The sequence below is a fragment of the Crotalus tigris genome, unplaced genomic scaffold, assembly GCF_016545835.1.
Source record: "Crotalus tigris isolate CLP2741 ecotype Arizona unplaced genomic scaffold, ASM1654583v1 scf7180000017739.2905288, whole genome shotgun sequence".
Classification (NCBI taxonomy): domain Eukaryota; kingdom Metazoa; phylum Chordata; class Lepidosauria; order Squamata; family Viperidae; genus Crotalus; species Crotalus tigris.
Window position 1 is genome coordinate 978,321 of NW_024096605.1, and position 21,175 is coordinate 999,495.

At 38.4% G+C, this 21,175-nt stretch overlaps 1 protein-coding gene across 6 annotated transcripts in view; it reads left to right on the top strand.

Annotated features, from left to right (window-relative positions):
- RWDD3 (RWD domain containing 3) overlaps positions 1 to 21,175 on the top strand; it is a 295,791-nt gene that overhangs the window by 47,854 nt on the left and 226,762 nt on the right. For 4 of the 6 annotated variants that reach the window (XM_039339788.1, XM_039339790.1, XM_039339787.1 and 1 more), the window contains exon 4: positions 15,996 to 16,119. In XM_039339788.1, coding sequence (XP_039195722.1) covers positions 15,996 to 16,074 — 79 coding nt within the window. In that variant the 3' untranslated portion in view covers positions 16,075 to 16,119. Of the gene's footprint in view, positions 1 to 15,995; positions 20,225 to 21,175 lie in introns of those variants that run through there. The other 2 variants (XM_039339792.1, XM_039339786.1) reach the window with 2 other exon arrangements.

The window sequence follows — 21,175 nt, forward strand, 5'->3', positions numbered from 1 at the left end:
ATTCCTAACTAATGAGGTTGCTTAGCAAATCATCATGTCACTGCAACGGATTCACAATGTCCCAAAGGTGCTTTTGCAAAAGGCAACTGGACTTCCTTTGTTTTTCCTTGAATACATTTCGCTTCTCATCCAAGAAGCTTCTTCAGTTCTTCAGTCAGAATTGAAGAAGCTTCTTGGATGAGTAGCGAAACGTCTTCAAGAAAAAACAAAAATCCAGTTTCCTTTTGAAAAAGCACCTTGGGACAACCATAACCTGGATGACTGAGAATCTTCATAGACATTCATAATGTCACTTCTGATCTGGACATTAAGCAAGATATCACAAGACCCCAATTGATGATTTTGCTACTGGCTTCTCTATTGACTCTGCTTTTTGGAAGCCAGTGCACAAATGTTGATCATATGACCACAGAATGCTGCCTGCCAGTTGCAGAACTTCTGAATGTTGATCATGCAACTAATGTGGACACTGTGAAAGTCATAAAAATGTGAGGACTGGTTATAAGGTTACTTTTTTAACATTGTTGTGAACTTGGCAGTTGTTAAGCAAGGTCTACCTATGGAAACTAGAATTTTCTTTACTTGATATTTGTAAGGATTTAAACATGCATATTCTTGGACTCTCAAATACACCTGAAACTGTGCTGGATGAAGCAACAGATTCTCACTGAGTATTTCAGTATTTGTAGGGCATTATTACAATTTCTTTAGGGCTTGCTTCTTTCAAAATGAGAAATAGTTTATAGATAGTCCTCGCTTAATGATCACCCATTCAGTGACCATTTGCAGTTGTAACGAGATGCAATGCAGTCACATTGAGCAAGGATTGTTATGACTGGTCCTCATTGTTGTGATTGTCACGGCATCCCTGTGGTCACACGATCACAATTTAGGTGGTTGGCAACCGGCTTGCAATTACAATGATTGCAGCATCCCGTGGTCACATGATCACCATTTGCAGTTTTCACATCCAGCAAGCAAAGTCATTGGGGAAGCCAGCAAGAAGTTGCAAAAGGTGATCACATGGTATTGTATTAACATCTTTGTGCGATTTGCTTAATGACTGTGACTGGAGTCTCTACAATTATGATCGTAGTTGGCATGGTCATATGATGCCATGCTTTATGATTTTATTACTTAGCAGAGTTGCTGATCCCAATTTCCATTCTAAACAAGGACTACCTGTAACTTTCTTTTTTTGCTTACTTAATGTTTACAGTGGAACCTCGGTACTCGACTGCTTCAAAACTCGTCAAATTTGGTTCTTGACACATTTTGACGTGACTATGTTGTCCCAGTACTTGGCCTTTGTTTAATACTCAACACACTGTCATAGGAAGAAGAGGATGACATCTGACAGATAGAAAGTTCTTCCCAGCTGAAACAAAGGGCTACGTGGTTTGTTTGGGACTCGTCCTTTTTAGTACCCCTTGCACCTCACAGAATGAATTAACACCACAGTACCAAGGTACCACTGTACATTAAGCAAAAGACAAATCTAAACAAAAAAGAAAGAAAAAGAGGAAGAAAGAAAAAGATGCAAGAAAGGAAAGAAGCTAAAGTTATGTAATATGATGACTTCTGATCTCCCCTTTCCTTTCACTACCAATAGGAGAGAATATCTGTAGCTCAGGGGGTTCTTGGTGCTGTCTGAGCTTGGTTGTTTGCTTGTAAACATTTTATCACCCAACTAGTTAGATAGTTACAGTCTTGATTACCTGTACTTTTACACAGCCTTATAGCACTAGCAAAGATGAACATGTTTTGCTAACGCATAAACATATCTGAAATACAATCTACTTCATCAATGCCCAGTTAATTATAGGCCGTGGAGAATAAGTGGAAAATACAACAAGGAGGTTAGCGAGAAAGTTTTATGCACAGTGTTTTTCTTTTAATTTATAAATATGCAGGTGTGATTGGGTGGTAGGTAGCATGAAGCAAATGTATAATGAAATAGGCTTAGATTTAGGTTATCATCATGTCATCTTCAGTTAAGTAATACAGTTCTCTAGAAAGATCTTAAATATGCAGATGAACAACTCCAGTTTTGCATTTCTTTTTTTCCAGGGCTCTAGCAACTTCATTGGGTATGAATTATGTGATGCACATTCACAATGATATATTAGCACTTTTTAAAAGATCCAAATGAAATCTGTACAAAGTAACATTTTTTAATTTTATTTTATTACTCAGTCTTCCATGCTGCTTCAATCAGCAACTGACTTTTTCTCTCTCTTTCTCTCGGACAGTAATAAAAAGAAACGCTTTCCATTATGAAGATACGGGTTTTGTGCAATTCGTGATTTACATTATATTGCTTTTCAAGATTTTAATTGCCAAATTAAAATATTCATTGTATTGACTACGTTCTGAGTGGAACAGTCCACCTTTTACCTTTTTTTAAAAAAAAATAATTTAAAGGAATAAAGCTCTTAGTTAATGGAAATTAAAAGAAAGATCATTTTTTTAATTTGTGGCTTGTAGGAAGACCTCAGTTGTCAAGGTCAGCAATTTGCAAAGTTTACGGAGTTACACGACAAATCCATCTCTTGAGAGAAGTTGAAACAAGAGTTGCAAGTCTAATCATTTGAGTCAGAGGGTTAGGTCTCTGGGTCCATTCAGAATTTCTTTGAACTCTTGGCTGAATGCATTGACGGTTTTCCATTAGCAATGAATTATGGTAGTAATTTCATTAATTTCTTCACCTCTCTAAAGATACGTTAGTATGCGTTGCTTAACCAAGCATCAAAGGAACCATTGCATTTAACCTTTAGTCCTTTACAGTGTAACCAGGACCAGTTAAGAAGTAAATTAGTGTAACATCCTTAAAAAATTACTTTAGATAAGCAGTGAACATAATTTTTCTGTGCCTTTAATTTAATAGGGGTTTATGGTTGTGTGCAAAACCATTTGCATTACCTCTGACCCTGGGGAAATGGTTCCTACCCCCACCCTTCTCCAGTTTGTATAATTTGGTGTCTAATAATCTGCTGCTTGTTAAATTCAGCACAGTCTTGATTAATGAATTGTGATGAACCAATACATTCATTTATAAGTTGGGTTTAATACTCTGAAAGACTCTATCGGTGCTTGTAGTTATAATGCAAATTCTCCAGAGAGAAGGCCTGTCAGTTGAGAAGAAAGAAACATACATAACATGTATCTTTATTCAAACACGGATGGTTGACCCGTGGTGCATCATGGCTGCAAATGGACAGGAGCATCACGTAAAGAAAGTTAAATTGCAGATGGCATATTTCATTACATTGAATGAAACAGAAACACCAAGTTGCCTTTAGATCAGGAAAAGCTGATGAAAGGGGTAACTCCAAGCAGAAAATTTGCAGCACCGGGAGATGCTTGATCCTGCTCCTGATTTAACATTTGAGTATATTGGGAGTTTTGGTCCAAAATATCTGTAGGTCATTTGTTGGGATAAAGACAGTGTTGGGCGTTATTTTTGTTTGTTTATTTATTAAATTTGTATCCTGCTTATCCAGCCAAAGGACAACTTTAGGTGGCTTACAACCAAGTAAAAACAACAAGATAAAACATTAAAATAATAAATATTAACATTAAATAATCAAAGATGGAAGGGAAGGGAGCAAGATGTACATGGGGTGGAAGTGGAGTTAGGGTCCAAAATATCTGGAGGACATCTGGTTGGGATAAAGACAGTGTGGTCATCCAAACAACCGAGCCTTGGAATAGCTACAGTTGGCATGGTTACACCTTATTACATTCTTCTTTCACCTTTCTTTTTTATCTTCTAAATCAAGATTTCATTTACTGCTACTTAGTTTCTCATTCCTTACGCATTCATTTTGTGCACCTGGACAGTGCTGGAGAAAATCCATTATGAAGGGCAAGTTATGATGCTTGATCATATATCCTTCAGTAGTCCAAGGTTTTTCTAAGTGCAAGGTTAACGTTAGCATGTTGCATTGGTTTCCATATGAGTTGGGCAAATTTTCTGTCCAATTATATCAGAGGTCCCCAACATTTTGGGCACCAGGGACCAGTTATGTGGAGAGAGGTTTTTCCGCGGACCGGAGGGGGTATGGTTTTGTGTGCTGCCTACATCCCACAGATGGGGCTTTGCTTATTTGTGCGGACCGGTTGCTGGCATGCCGCGACCCAGTACCGGTCCACAGACTGGGGGTGGGAGACCCCTGAATTATATCATACAACTTTAGCTTTCTTTTCTTCTAGGAAGCAGGCTAATTTATGCTTAGCTTTGGCAGCATTCAGAGTAGAAGATTTAATAGGTATTATAATTTATATGATAAATTCTATGCAATGAATTGAGTATGTTTAATTGAGAATATTGCAGTTACTAAACTTTTACTAAATTCTGTTGCTGATTTGCCAGATACCTATGATAAATTCTAAATGCTAAATTGTAGTTCTATGAAGATCTATTTCTGATTTTTTTTTCTTTCTGTGTTAAATTTCTGTCATGGAGAGTCACAAGCCTGTTGGAAACAGATGAGATTAAAACTTGACATTAATGTTTACTAAGACTGACATGAGTCATAGAGTGATGTCATAAATCAGTACATCTATCAAATTCACCAAGATGAGGCATATTATTAAAGAAGACAAGAGAAAGCACAGAGGATTTCGTTTCCTAACCCGAAAAAAAACCCCTCCTTCCATCTGTGTGCAAATATTGCTTTGCAGGAGAAAGAAATTTTGTGATAAGTATTTATGAGGAGCATTGATACTTCTGTGTGTGGCAGTTGACTCACAGCTGTTTGTTTAGTGACCGTTCAAAGTTACAACGGGACTGAAAAATGTGCCTAATGACCATTTTTTCACAGTTATGGCCTTTGCAGCATCCCCACGATCATATGATCAAAATTTAGATGCTTGGAAACTGATTCGTAGAGATGATCGTTGCTGTGTCTCAAAGTCATGTGATTTCCTTTTGCGACCTTCTGAAAAGCAGAGTCAATGGAGAAGCCAGGTTCACTTTACAACTGGATTACTAACTTACCAACTCCAGTGACTCACTTAACAACGGTGGAAAGAAATGTAGTAAAATGGGGCAAAACTCACTTAAATGAAATTTTGGGCTCAGTTGTGATGATACGTCAAGGAGTACTCGTATTCTTGAAACTTCCTTTTATATTTTGTAATTTCCTTTTGTTTTATCAATATTTAGTCTTGGATTATAATGGGTTACCCTTTAAGAAGCCCGTGTCCAGCCATGGGCATGCAGAGCTAATCACCCACCACAGCATAGCAATATTTTAAAATAAACATTAAAATGTAGTGGATAGACTACACTTCTATTTTTATACAAAACTCTCTGATTTTTGCTTATCACTTCTGGGCGCATAAAGCCTTTCTCTTTTTGTAGGACAAATTATGTCGAGGCTTAAGTGAGGCGATCCCAGTAATTGATAAAACCAGGATTCGAGATCTGGGCTTCCCTGCTGGGAGTTTTATTGTATTTGGGCCAGAGCAAGAAGTATTCAAAGAACAGGAAGAGAAAGAATAACAGGAATGAATGGGAGATCACAAATAATACTTCAGCTTCAAAGCATCCATGATCGATGCTGTGATAACCGAGTGAGACTTAACAATGTTATTTTTTAGTTGGCTAAATAAAACTGTTTGAAATTCTAAGGACGGAGCTTAGTCTTTTTAGTCAAATCTATTTAGCTTGTGTTCAGCAATTCCCTTTCCCCTCTCATTCATCTAATCCCCAGGTACACCAGTTTTAGAAGGCGTTATTAGGAATGCCCCAATCTAGTTAGCATTCCCTCCCTCAGTGCTGATGTAGCAGATCTACCCAGACATTTATAACTTCAGATACTGAATTCCACTGAGTCATCTTTCATGGCGTTTTGCTTTCTTGTATATTTCTTTTATACTGAATGCATAGGGAAATTAGGCATTTTTGAGCAAAAATCTGTGCTGATAATGCCAATCAAATGTATGTATTCAAGGCAGCATACTATGCTCCTTCAAGGAGCATTCTTTTAAAATTGTGCTGTCAGGGAGCCTTAATGGCGTCCCAAGCCCAGCATGAAATGTGCTACAACTAAGGTAGTTATTTGTGTGTTTATTTAATCAAATCCTACATCAAGGAAAAAGAGTTCAAAATTGCATAATACGGAGTCAGCATTAGAAATATTTAAAGCACTGATGTAATGTAAATGATGGAAATGTTTAAGATGTTTAAATCTGCTCATCGAAAGACAGACATCCAAATGAGTATAACTGCTTAGCTGTAACTCCACAGAAACTTGGAATTTTTTTCGGGCTCAGCATGGATGAAAAAGCATGACAACTAAGGCAAATCAATCAATCAATCAATGGCTTGGCAGATAATGTATATCAACAGTGGGAATTGTGCATTAAGAGCACAAACATTAAGAGCACAAACTAGGATGAACTTGACCATGAATAGCTGTTGCTAGTATTCATGAAAGTTCAAGCTTAGGATCAAAGAGACGATCCAGCACCTAAGATATAGATATATTATAGTAGCAATGCTCAGAGCAATAATTAGCAGAGCAATTCTTTTACTAGTACCATTCTTTCAGTTCTGGTGCAGAAAACTATCCAAGATTTTCTGAGCCACTGGAGAAAACTCCAAATGTATTTCTTGAGCAGTCATGGCTCCATGGGACTTAGGAAATGGACAGAGATAACTAAGAGAGATAACCACTCTTAAAAGAAATGAGGAATTGACTCCCTCTTCTTCAAACTATAGGTGGTCCTCAACATACAACCATTGCTAAGCAAGGCATGTGTTAAGTGAGTCACGCCCAATTTCAGGATCTTTTTTTTTTTGCCAGGGTAGTTAAGCAAATCACCACATTTGGGAAGTGAATCACGTTGGTTGTTAATCAAATCCAGCTTCTCCCCATTGACTCTGCTTGTTGAAAGTGGATTGGGAAAACGGCAAAGGGTGACCAAATGACCCTGGGACATTGCAACTGTTGTAAATACATGCGGTTGCCAAGCACCCGACTTTGATCATGTGACTCTGGTGATGCTGCAATGGTTGTAAGTGTGGGAACCAGTCATATGTCACTTTTTTTTTCAAGGCCATTACAACTTTGAAGAGTCACTAAACCACTAAAATGGTTGTTCGTTGAAGACTTCTGTATTGCAATCAACATCTTGAGCTAGGACCACACTAGCTACGTCTCTGGAGACATCTATTTGACTCCATTCAGATTGCATGAATAAGCCAGGATGAGCAAGGACTGACAGAAAAAGACAAAGGAAGCATAGGTAGACGTGGCTGATTAAAGTCCAGAATCTCAAACCCAATTCCATACAATCAGGCCCCTTGGTACATTGGATGTCTCAACAAATTTTGTACTAAAAGCTGCCTTCAAGCTGGCGTGGAGAGTGAGTGATTTTATCCTCCGAGAGCTTTGCAAGCTTATCTCAGCAGTCTCCAACTTAAGATTTACCGGAAGAGTTGATAACAAACCCTGAACTATTCAGCTCCTGCTGCCACAAATACAATAACCTGGGTTGGAAACTAAGATTGCTCATTAAGAACTGCATTGCTTGGTTTATGACATAAAATGGCTTTCCACGGGCTAAATTCAGGGGCTCTCCTGACATTCCAGGAGAAATTTAAGGCAAGTAGATGAGGCTTTGACAGGAAAATATTCCAGACTTTGTTTCCTCTTTGCGTCCCTTTCGCTGGAAATCTGGATGGGGTCATTTGCAGTTTTTCATTTTTTCCTCTCCTGCTCTGCGCAAAAGGGCTCGGCCTTTAAGATTCCACCTGCACATACTTGTGAATATCATCATCTTTAGCTTCTTCATGAAAAATGCTGAATTCTGGTCCAGCCGTCCATATTTCTGAAGAAGTCTCTCACCTTCCCATCCCCATTGCTATAGCATTAAGATCCAAAGGAAAACAACAGTAACATCTGCCAGTTACTTGTTTGTTTCTTGACTCCCTCGGTATATGTTTGAGCTATGTGATCTTCCTTTTCTGGGGGAGGAAGAATTTTCCTTCTGCACAAAGGTTCTTTTGTGTTTTTATATCTGAAGAACTTCTAACGTACGACCCATCCTAATAATAGGTGCTCAGTTCATAATAGGTTCTTGCTTCCTTAGGCAAGCTCTTGCTTTGATTTGAGTGATACTGAATATTAGTCAGAAAGGCACCCCCTGCCATACTATTGAGGCAGTAATTATTAGTCTTCCTGCATAAAAGGAAGATGACAAAACAGAGAGAGAGAGATATATTGTCGCCTGTATATCTTTCTTTCCGCCTTAGAGCAACAGCAACTAAATTTCCCAGGGATTACCATGATAAAGGCTGATGCTTTCGGGTGTCCGGGAGGTCTCCTTCTGATTGTAACAAGCTAGGAGCTGCAGTTCGTAGGGGTGGAGGGAAAACAAGCAGAATTTCCCCTTTTAATGAAACCTCTCTAAAGTGCTTGGATTCGCAGTTGCCATTGGCTCCTGCAGTGCTCCACCGTGCCCACTAGGGGCTGCTGTTGAACTTCCAAAGAAAAAGAGCGGTGCAGCAATAATACTAATAATACTAATACTAATACTACTAATAACAATAATAGGAGGAACAATTGACAGATCAGATCACTCTGGTGTCGGTAGAGCTTTTCGTGTAACCACCTTAGATAGAAATAATTGTTTGAGAAATTGGCTGTGTCATGCCCCGAAGAGGAGTAATTCTGAAATATTACTGGCAGTGTCTTTTTTTGCTTAAAAATTATATCTTGGTGTTTGGGTGTGTTGTATTGTCTCTGTGGATAATATGTATCTTTCCAAAATAAATGAATGCAGAGTTTTAATTAATTTCAAAGTGCCTCCCATGACGTCTTTCTAAAAAGTCTAATATAATAATACCATGATTTAAACTTGCATGATAAAGCCGACAAGCTGTTTTGAAAGCTTAGCTGGTGTTCAGACTTATCTTTAATCTGTACCTTATTGTGTTTACAGGAGACAAATAACATCAGTCTTTTTTTTCCCCATTTCCCCTTTTTTTTTCTCCCACCCAAAGCTTTTCTCAGTGTGATTTAATCTGGGGATATATTAAGGATTGCCTTCTATTTTGTGCATTTTTGTGTCCTTATTGGTGCAATGGGCTTGAGGGTTTTTAATTTTAAATTTGGGCTTTCAAAATATCACAAGGAGAATTAAAATAACATTGAAAAAAAGGCTTGAATATGTAAACGGAAGAAAAGAAAAATGGCTATGAATCTGGTGTACAAGGCAATGATGTTCAAAGCCTCAGTTTTTTAAAGCCCAGTAACCACTGTTTAGTAGCTGCTATGCTGATTTCTGATTGGCTAAGTCTGAAACCAGCAAGGTAGACATTTCACATACTTAAAGCAAATGAATATAGAAAAATTAATTTATAGCAATTCAATGGACCATTTTATGCAATAGAAGACAAAGCCATAATTGTCATTTTTTTTTACAAAAAAACCAGGTTCTTTCAAATACTGTGGTGTAAGATAAATTTCCTAATAATAAACATTTCTGCTGCAGCTTCCACTAGCAAAATCCTTCTGCTTGCAGATAACTTAGGAATGATTGGAAGGGTTCCAATAGAACCGTCTACATCAGGGGTCTTCAAACCTGGCCCTTTTATGATTTGTGGTCTTCAACTCCCAGAATTCCTCAGCCAGGCATGCTGGCTGAGGAATTCTGGGAGTTGAAGTCCGCAAGTCATAAAAGGGCCAAATTTGAAGACCCCTGGTCTACATGAACACTTAGGGCCATGTCAAAACAGTTCCAATCCTCTGTGATCAACAGCTGGGTTGATGCATTTCAAGGACACTGGCAATATTGTCCTTATCTTAAAGTTTTGCTTCATCTCTTTTGAAGCTCCTGAGTTTCAGGATTCTTACAGGACCTTTTAGGTGAATGTTGGCTGGACTTAACTGGCAGTGACATTGACGTGAGTTCTATTTGGAATTGAGCCGTTGGTGGCACAGTGGTTAGAATGCAGTATTGCAGGCTAGCTCTGTCGACTGCCAGCAGTTCGATCCTGAATCGACTCAAACTTGACTCAGCCTTCCATCCTTCCGAGGTCGGTAAAATGAGGACCCAGATTGTTGGGGGCAAAATGCTGACTCTGTAAACCGTTTAGATGGCTGTAAAGTGCTAAGAGCCAGTTCAACTAGTCCAAGGGTAGGCAACCTTGGCTCTTTTATGACTCATGGACTTTCAGCCGTGCTGGCTCAGGAATTCTGGGAATTGAAGTCCACGAGTCATAAAAGAGCCAAGGTTGCCTACCTCTGAACTAGTCCTTGATTTATGACCATCATTGTGATCAGAATTCCTGTTGCCAAGCAAGGCAGTTATTAAGTAAGTCACTTCTGATTTTAGGACCCCTTTTGCCATGATTGTGAAGTGAATCACTGTGGTCATTAAGCAAATCTGGCTTCCCGGACTGACCTTGTTTGTTGGAAGCTGACTGGGGAGGTTGCAAATGGCAATTACGTGACCTCGGGATGCTGAAACCATCGTAAACACATGCTGATTTTCCAAGCACCTGAATTTTGATCATGTGACCATAGAGATGCTGTGATGGTTGTATGTGAGGACAAGTCATCAGTCACTTTTTTTTCCAGTGGCCATTTTAACTTTGAACGGTTGTTAAATGAATAGCTATAAGTTGAGGACTACCCCTATTCAAAGCATGAAGTTGTTTGAGGTTTTAATTGCTTTTTTCCCCTCTCCTTTTGTGTGAAGTAGAGAGGGAGATTTTAGATGCTCCAACAGACTGAACTGTTCTCAGTTCCCCAAGGTTGGGAAAAGTTAAGAAAATAAGCAAATCCACTTCAAACTACTTTGGAAAGTTTGGGGAATGAGAACGGAGCCATAACTATTTGGGTCTGTCGCAACCAACAAGGTGAGAACAATGAAATATGTCAGCAAGTTATCTTTGAAAATAACCATATTAGAAGTTTGTTTCATTTTTCAGAAAGATGCTGACGTTGTTTGGAATCATAAAATCCACAAACTTTTTTCCATTATTCATTGATTCCTTTTTGTTTATTGAATCTGAGGCAATCAGTTTCATTTTGAAAATATGTACTTTTCTTTTTTGAGAAAGAAGTCCTTATATTTTCTTTGTTGCAATATTTGATTAACTGTTATACCATGTACCACTTCCATCCATTTATGGATCAAATTATAATCTTAGTGTGAAGTAGAAAGGAACTGAAGTGCTGATTTTCTAGCTTGAAGTAATTCAGGAAGCAGACATTCTTCCCTCAAAAGAAGAGGAGAAAAACTATGCTCCTGGTGAGAGAAAATGTCTGTCTGTTTCAAAAGAAAGAAAGAAAGAAAGAAAGAAAGAAAAAGAAAGAAAGAAAGAGAAAGAGAAAAGTAGCAGAGTCCATTTTTTGTTTTGATTCTATACATGAATCAAGGAAGTATATCTCTCAAGTTGGACAGAATATTATTTGCTCTGTAGAGCATCTCTTTCCTTATAAGAGCATGTGTGTTTCCTGCTTTTAACATGTTAACAAGATATAGTCTGCTTTTGTTAGGAAACATCTTGATTGCAGCTCTGCAAATATAAACAGTTCTTCCATTTAGAATGTTTGCTGAGCATTATTTCTTAACACAGCACTCTGGCAAATGTTAGATTTGCACTTGCATAGCCTTTGTGTTGCCGAAGGCTGAACACTTGTCAACCTGTGTGCCTGCATGTGTGCGTTTGTGTCTCTGTGTGTGCATGTGCCTGTGCCAGTCACCCAAAATATGCCAACTCAAATAACAATATACAATATGTTCTGCTGCAAGACACATAACCACTTACGCACTAGAATACGTGTATCCTAGAAAAGCAGGATTTCATATTTCATACAGCAACTTCAGTCTTGTAGTTTGTGTATTTAGCAAGGCCTCAGACTTGGAACTCTATTTGGTTAGAAAAAAAGAAGAAAGCTAAAGTCCCTTTTTTCATCTCCACTCAATTTGTGGTGAGGAGAAGGAATAGACACCAACTGGAATAGAAGTGTCAGATCTTGATGAGAAAAATATGAGCTTTTTTAACAATGTACACAGGAAAAAAAGGGGGATAGATTTCTCCCATCAGCTGTATTAGGGCAAAACCATTGTAGATTCATGGTAGTTGAATACCGACTACATATGTAATAAGTGTTATAAAGCTGTGTGCTTCAAAAGGGTAGAAGTGATACATCAGCCAAGCTGGGGTTTTTAGTTTCACTTCTCAGCCCCTACCTATCTCGTAACTTTGCAATGAAAGATTTGGAAATTGGAACCAATTACCATAATATGTGGTGGTTTGGTAAGAACATGTTCAACATCAGACAGTTAAAAGGTTTTATTGCTATTAGGAACATGTTAATGTCCTTGATAATGTCTTCAGTTGCTTTGTAATATCTCTTGTTGAGGTATAGAATTCTTTTATCTTATTACATTATGCAGGAACTTAAATTCAAAAGATATTTGCGGGAACATTTAGAGGAGTGCATCAATCAGTTTCAAAGAAGAGAAAATGTTCTTAGAATAGCTTATAAAAGGATAACTGTCAGGTTTTGGGGGAGCTGAACAAAGGAACCAAGGTAAAAGGTATTTTACTGTAAAAGCACAGCACGCAATTCAATAAATATTCCATATAAATATAAAGGAGAAGAAAGTTCATAATTATCCAATGACTTACATATAATTTATGTAATACTTTCAAAAACACTAAGCCAGAAGAACATTTTTTCAGATTATAGTGTTTTTTGCCCTTGGAGAAATTGTCTGCAAATGATATCGCTCGAAGAATGACTTGAATAAAATCTGTAGGATCTTTACCATTATGATTTTGTTATAGTGTAAGGACAAAAATAACATCCTCAATAAATCATATGATGAAGATAATAGCAAGTCAGAAACTTTATTGTCTACCACCTAGGTTACAAGAATCTCTCCAGACTGTTTGCCTTGCCCTGAGAATGACCAGATAAAGTTTCATGGATCTTGGGGGAGGTCAAGGTTATGCTGCTTGCAGCTGTGCAAGGATTCCAAGCTAGGCCCATGCCTGACCCCTCCTTCCAGCCTAGCTGGCAATTTCCTAATACTACAAACTAGCTCTTGGTTCTAGCACTCTCCCTTCCTTACTGCAAAGGAAAAGAAGAGTTAAGAACAGTACTATTGCTACAATTATAGGCAGGAAAGCCAGCAATGAAAGCTGGCATATGTGGATAGGATAGTCCTGGCGACACACCACTTGGTCCTTTTTTAACCCTTCTCTATCAGCCACTGCTTCTTCCTTTTCTGCCTCTGCCACTATTCACCACGTTCCCACCCTCTCTTTCTCCCACTATTAAAGTTCACTTTGTCTTTTGCTTTCCTGGTTATTAGCTTCTAATCAAGGGATAGTATTTGATCCATGAAATGTGTAGATCTTCCCTAACCATTAGAACTAGATCAGATTTAATATTAAACACATTTAGAATACAGGATTTCACAGAGCCAAATATAATCAGCAGGTGGGAAAAGGGCACTAATAATTATCAGCATCCAGATAGGGTGAGTGAAACAAAGCTCCTTCTCTCTTGCTATGTTATGGAGGAAAAACTGAAATGGGTTTTGCTTTGAGTCCAGAGGAATTGTTTTATCTAAGTCAATTCAGTTTTCTTTTTCAGTGTAGGACATTTCCAAGTCTGACTGAAGGCTTATTTTTATCTGCATGAATGCTTTTGAGGCCTGTAATGATCAGTTCCCCCCCCCTGTAATGATCAGTTTCCCCCCCCCCCACACTTCAACTGATATTATTTGCATTTTTTAAAAAAACCGTGAGTCATATCTAGCTTGGTGTTCTCAGTGTAAACCTGATATTTGTTTGTTTGTTTGTTTATTTATTGTGTTTCTTGACCACCCATCTCCCTCAGTGGAAAATGTAATATATCAGTGAGATAGATTTATCTATTTACTTCATTAGATTGCCCTGTGAAGTCTTTTCTTGGAATAAGTCTTTCTGAATATTTTGAGATTTGCCTTTAAGTAAATGGGTAGAATTGCACAGTTCTGTATTTATAACCCACTTTTTGTGACCTAACTCTTATAAGGAAAATGCATTGAAAAACAAGAGAACACCAAACTTTGTAATTTTTTTTAAAAAAGCACACACATCAGTTAATTAAAAACAACTAAAATAGCAGCAACAGCAACAAAGATGCAATGAAGAATCAATTATAATAGTGATTGTTTTAAAGCAACAACATTAGCAGTCCACAATTACATTTTGATGGTTTAGACCAGTGGTGGCGAACCTATGGCACGCATGCCAGAGGCAGCACTCGGCGCTCTCTCTGTGGGCACATGCACCGTCGTCCCAGCCCTGCCTCCTCCCACGCCCCCCTCCTCACCAGCAGCCCCTCAGAGGAGAGTCGCCTCGGGCATGGCCCATGCAAAGCAGCGCAGCCAAAGACATGGTTAGCCAGGCAGCGGGGACAAGACTCCGCTCTTGCGCCCCATCGCACGCAGATGATGCTGTGGGGCACGGGCGGAGGGCCTGGCCACCATGGTGCTGCTGGGCTGTCTGGGTGATCTGTGGTGGGCCGTGGAGGTGGTGGGTGGCCCAGTGGGCGGAGCGGGGACGGGGAGGCGGTTTTTGGGCATTCAGTCTCTAAAAGGTTCGCCATCACTGGTTTAGACTGTACTGGGCAAAAAAGTAAACAAGTAGCCAAATTAGCTAATTAGCTTTATGTAACGGCTGAAAAGTAACACAAGCTGTTAAAGTATGAATATCAGTTTCAGGTAGTATAAAAGTCTATTCCTCATGTCCTGCTCTAGAGGCAATTTTGATGCAACATAGAATTATTCCCACACCATGTTTTTTCAGTCTCCTCCCATTTTTGGTCTTGAGGCCAAATGGATGTTATAACACAGCCATTTTGTCTTCTCTATCCCAATCTGCCTGATTTAGAGATTTTAAAAAATGTGCACATTTTGGTGATCTTTTTTGTCCTAACAAAATACTGCTCTAAATAGAATTCAGAGATTTTTTGATAGTCTCCCCAGGAGACATAAGACTTTGTGCCGATTCATAGTCTCAATACATTAAGTAAATTTATCTAATTTCATTTTTATCTAGTATAGTATCTAAAATGTCTTCCACTTCATTAGCCTCAAAACTATCTAGCATCATTATATTTCTTATGTTTAACTACTGGGAACGTGTATTTCGTCTGAGACAGAGAAGGCTTCAAATATAGGGGGCCTTATGTTTTTCAAAAGTGGCGGATGTTTGTTCTTTTCAGTTGTCTAAGAATCAATTAATCTGTCAATTTGATTTATCTCAGAACACTAATCATAAAAGTGACTGACCCCATGTTTGAATCAATTAAAATGCAGAAATATACCTGTCTATACATGCAATTTTATCTATTATATGCATGTTTTGCAAGTATAATACATTTTTACAAATATACACGTTCAAACTTCATTTGTCATAAAAATGGCTTTTGGGTACCCCTGTTTTAATAGAGGAATCATAAAATTTGAAGAATGCAGATACTGAAGGGTAGCTGTCTGTAGTGATCATATTAGATTGGTGGCATAAAATTATATACGTTTGTATTAAAATATGAATCAATCTGATTTCCCCTCCCCCCAGCCCAATAGCAGCCTCATGGGGAGAGTGTTGGATGTAACCTTCACAGCATCAGATAAAACCTAATTTGAATATCTGAACCCCCTTCTCTCGTTCCATCTTAAAATTGCAAAATTAATGACTTCAGTATCAAGGCAGTGTTTCTCCCTCCCTTCCCCTTTCCTAACGTTGTACCTGAAGAGAAGACAGAGAGATATCAGAAATCCTTGAATTGGTGTAAGAAAGGTGTTGCTCTAAGGTGGGGGATTTTTTTTGTTCTTATTTCTTTTGCTTTTTTAATTAACTGGGAATGATAATGTGTATTTAGCTTTCCCGTAGCAAATGAATATGTTAATATTAAACTAACATTTTACTTAATATTTCATAGGGTTTTTTTTTTTTTTTTGTCTTTTAGGAAGAATATGCTGGAGGAGAAATACAAGGCTCTCACTTTCCCATTTTATAGAAGTTTACTCAGAAATAATTACTACTGACTTCAGCGTAGCTGCTTCTCAAGCACATATAGGATTGCAGCCATGGTAATTTTACTTAGATATCTTTATTTCTCAATGGTTCCTCTCTTAGCCTGCGGGCATACTCCGAACCTCTCTTGTCTTTAAACAGAATCAATTACCATACACCCATTGGAGGCAAAACTTGAAGTGATTTTCTTTTTTTAAAAAAAAAAAATGGGTTGGGGGAGGGAGTTTAATAAGTTATTGATACTCCCTCCATTTCAAGAAAGCAATAAATTTAGAGCCCGTAAGTTCATGAATTGTACACATCTGTACAGCTTCAGCAAATAAAGATTGTTACCATAGCAATGGCCACAGCGTATGGAACATGCTTGTGAAATTCAGAGCTTCATATTAAGGGAATCCGTCTGCCTCTCCACTCCCCCCACCGCACGGAACATGAAAATTTGTTTCTTGCAGCATCATTTTTCTATGCCGTGTTTTTAGCATTTGTGTGTATCTTTAATTATAGCTCCGTCTCGGGCTCCTTTGTTCTAAATTACACTCTTAGTATTTGAATTTTGCATTGTGTAATTTTAAAATCAAAAGCATATAATCACACAGCTTTAATGATTATGGAAAAAAATGCAGGAAACCCAGCAACAACCTTGTTCTCTTGTGAGCGGAGTCTGGCTGAGAGTCTTCTGTGAAAAGCGTTCCTTTCTTCTATTACTCATATGATTCAAAGCTTTCATTTCCAGCTCCTTTCTGGTTCTCGTGGCCTACTCTGTTCTCTCTGTCAAAACATAATGGGACTTCAGTGGGGAGAAGCAGCTAACGTATTCTCCATAAATACACGTCCCTTAAGGAAACAGCTACCATCAAAAGAAGTAAAGAGAAATAATCACGGATCTATGGTGTTTTAAAAGTTCCACTCTAATATGGAGTGGGGAAACATGACAGCAGTGCTCCAATATTTGAGGGGTTGTCACAGAGAAGAGGGGGGTCAACTTATTTTCCAAAGCACCTGAAGGCCAGACAAGGAATAACGGATGGGAATTGATCAAGGAGAGAGGAGATTCAAGCTGGAAATAAGGAGAAGTTTCCCGACATTGAGAACAACCAACCAATGGAACAGACTGCCTTCAGATGTGGTTGGTGCTTCATCACTGGAGGCTTTCATGAAGAGACTGGACTGCCATCTGTCAGAAATGGTGTAGGGCTCCTGCTTGGAGGGAGGAGGGTTGGACTTGATGACCTACAAGGTCCCTTCCAACTCTTTTATTCTATTCTATTCTATTCTGTTATGGATTATTGGTTCCTACTGCTGGTTTCTGTCTCTTGTTGTTTTTCTTTCGTTAAAGTCCACATTGTGAAAAGCAGAGATGGTTCGGCTAGGTAAGAAGGCATGGATCTGAATTCTTCTTAATCCATCATTCACACTTTTGTACCTTCCAAACGTGTTAGACTTCAGTTCCTGGCATTTCTTACCAGCTTGGCTAAATCAGCATGGTGGCCAAGAATCCTGGGTCTCTTAGACCAATAAATCGAGTAGGAACCAACTCACTGCTTTTTTCACTTTGTGGATCTGGAAAGCTTTTGTAGATTTCCATGGGGAGTAGATCAGTAACAATAGAAAATGTGCTGTTATATATAGTCAAATGACTGCAGAACTTCTAGACTTCATTCTCAGAGAAGCTTAACAAAGATAATGCCTTCCAGTGTTTAAGATTGCATGCAGCCCCAACCTGAACCTTTTACCTGACGTTGTAGTAGACATCTGATCTCCTAAAAAAATGTATAGCAAAGTACACAAAACAAGTTACACAATTTATAAGTAAAATGTAATTACAAACTTCACAATAATTAAAATACAGATATTTCTCCAGCATTAGTGCTGTTTCCATCAGCTACTTTCAGAGGTGTTACTTCAGAGATTTTGTTCCTTCCTGCTGCCCTCAATAAAATCCATACTGAACGTGCAACTTCAGACTGGTCTGACTTTATATAATCAGATCTCTTTTCAAGGATGGTTATTCCAGCTCTTGTAATGAATTTAATGAATTTCTTCCTTGATAATTTGACTTTTCTGCTTGACTTTTATAGCACTGAAGTACATATTGAGTCCTCTTCTCAATAGTTCTCTATCTCCTTTAGCAGATCTCTAACTTTTTCCCTCTATGTTGCCTGTGTAATTCCCTCTCTCACATTTGTTTAAACATATAACAGCTGCTTAATGGTTTCTCATGCATATAAAGACACCAGGTTGATTGAAAGAAATCTGTAAGTGCTACAGCCAGGTTGCTAAAGCAGAATTGTCCAGTAACTAAAACAAAATATATGTTAGGCATAGACCCAACCTGTAACAAAACGTGATTTAATCAACGAGCAGGAGTCAATACCTTATATGGTAAGGAAGAATTAAGGAGAGTAGCAGGTGTTAGCCTGGAGTGAGAACTTCTGCTGGGAGAAGCAAACTATAAGCAGGTTAAATTTTGTGTTACTTCAAATACAGTTGCAGATGTTTATATAAAATGCACACTAATCTTTGACATCTTTTTGAGATTTTCATACTTATTGTTGGCATTGTTAGATCTCATATTAAGGTTTAAGTTGGGATTTATTGTGGATCAGAGCCACAAACAAACTGAATGAGATGTCATGGAAATGGGCAGCAATTAACTTTTGCTGGGGTTGACTGAGCCTTACATCTTCCTCTTATTTTGGCAAAAATTGAAATGAATTGGGAATCCTGCTGTTTTCTCCTCATTGTGACATAATTTTTGTCTTGCTGTAGAAGCATTATGTGTATATTGTGACGAAGGGAGAAGGCATGGCCCTGGATGAGGGAAGACAATTGCTAGAGAAAAATGTCTTTTAAAAACAGAATCAAAGCTAGCAAGTAAGGTTAATTTCCTCATCTCAGTTTTCTTCAAAATTGTGATTTTTCAGCCACTACAGAAAGCCTCTATGAATATGAATAACAAAATTCAAATTGGTGCTTCTGAATCGTGTTCATTTACATTGTTGAAAACTACATTACACCATTTGGAGAATTGCAAACACGATAAATAAATATAAGAATTGCATATCCAATAAGTTAGAAATAAAATTTGCAAAAATCAAATTTTTGCACTCATTAATATCCTACTTTTCTGTCTATAAGCATTTCAGGTATTCCTAGAATAAAACATGTGTTCTCACTGATAAATCTCCATTCCTCACTTTAAGACTGGAATTATTAAATGATGCTTTCTACAGCTATAACTAAAATATCACTTACCTGTAACTTCAAAAGCAATATTAATAGTACATTTAGTAGTAGCTTGCAAGGCAGAAAAGTTTTAAGTGTAGAGGCAAAGAAGTAGGAAAGGAAACCTGTGAAGAAGGAATGTCCCTTTTTAGGGAAAAAACCCTCTATAAATCAAATTTGATTAATAAATGCAAATAAATAAATAAAAACCCAAGGAAGAGAAAGAGATTTTAGCAGAGGTTGGAAACCTAAGATATATGAAAGTCAGAGGCAAACCAAGGAAAGGTAAACCATAGGGACCAAGATGAAGAGGAAAACAGATCAAAGTTTGTTGAAAGTATTCGAGATGTGTTAGCAGGTAAAAGAGACAGTAAACAACACTTCTAGAAACTTAGGGAGCATAAGAAAGAGACTCAGAATAACCCACTTTAATTCTTTGCGCTATAAGAGAAAGCAGAGGGAAGCTTTGCCAGCATTCAAGATTCTAATATACCTTACAATAATAGAGTTCCAGTAGTCTCTGCGGGGTCTGTTCCCTAACTTGGCCTACCTTGAAGGCCCAGCAGCCATTGAGCTCAATTTTGTCCCATAAAGGACAGAAGGACTGCCCAGAAATGGCATCTATCAGGAATAGACAGGGTTGGTTGTAGAGAGACTGCCCAGCTGGGAAGAGGGATCAAGTGTGGGATCAGTCTGGAATCCTTAGATACAAGAGGTTTGACACACCCCCTTCCCGAATGCTGCTGAAGCTTATCTTTCCTGGGCAAACTGCAAGTCTGAGAAGATTGTTGTGAACTAAGCTTGTGCAATAAAGTAGCTAGTTTATACTTTACACCAGTGGTTCTCAACCTTTTTAATGCCGTGACCCCCAACCGGTCGTAAGTCGAGGACTACTCAACTGGTACAGCACCGTTTGCAGAATGGGACTTTTGGCGGGCTCAGGAGGGCAGAGATAGCCTGGACAAAAGCCAATAGAATAAAAGGGAGTAGCACAGCTAAGGAAAAGGGGAAAAAATGGCGGACTGCGTTGTTTGGCGACCCCCGTGAAATGGTCATTCGACCCATAGGTTGAGAACCACTGCTTTACACGTGTGGGTCCACTTGTTATTGCCTGACAGGATAAGATGGAAAGAGCATAATTGGGTTGAGAGGCACAGGAGATCAATGAACACTGGTGTACCTATCTTTGATGAAAAATACACTGAGTAGTAGATTTTCTCACAGGTGTATATGGCATTATGAGGAAGCTACCCATAGGGATGTGACTTGTATAGACTCTCAATGATATTGCTTCTTGCTTGATAATAGGAATGCTAAGGCAATAATCCCAGGAGCTTACCTCAGGCACCCATTTGTGGGTGGGTGGTAACTAAAAAGGAAGATATGGAAAAAGGAAGAAGGGAAACACATGAGTTCTCTCAAGTTAAGCAGGAAGAGGAGAAGGAAGAAACAGAGGATTCTTAAATAATTCTTCTGTTGTACTCTGACCTTTTTGTAGATTGAAAAATATAGTTCAGTGGTTCTGAGATCACATCTGCCAGTTCCTTAAAAACCTTGGGATGTAATCCATCTGGTCCTGGTGATTTGAACTCATCTAGGCTGGACAGGTGTTCACTTACCATTTTCTTGCCTATCTTTACTTGTATTTCTATTTTGTTTTTTATGGTACTATTTTTGACAGGTTGGTCTGTTTTTTCCCTTTATGTAAAGACAGATGCAAAAAAGGAGTTAAATAGTTCTGCTTTCTCCCTGTTGCTTGTCACCTTCTTGCCACTTTCACCCACTAATGGACCAGTTGTTTCCTTCACTTTTTTCTTGTTCTTTACATCTTGAAAGAAGCTTTTTTTTGTTATTTTTGACTTTGATTGCAAGCCTTAGTTCATTTTG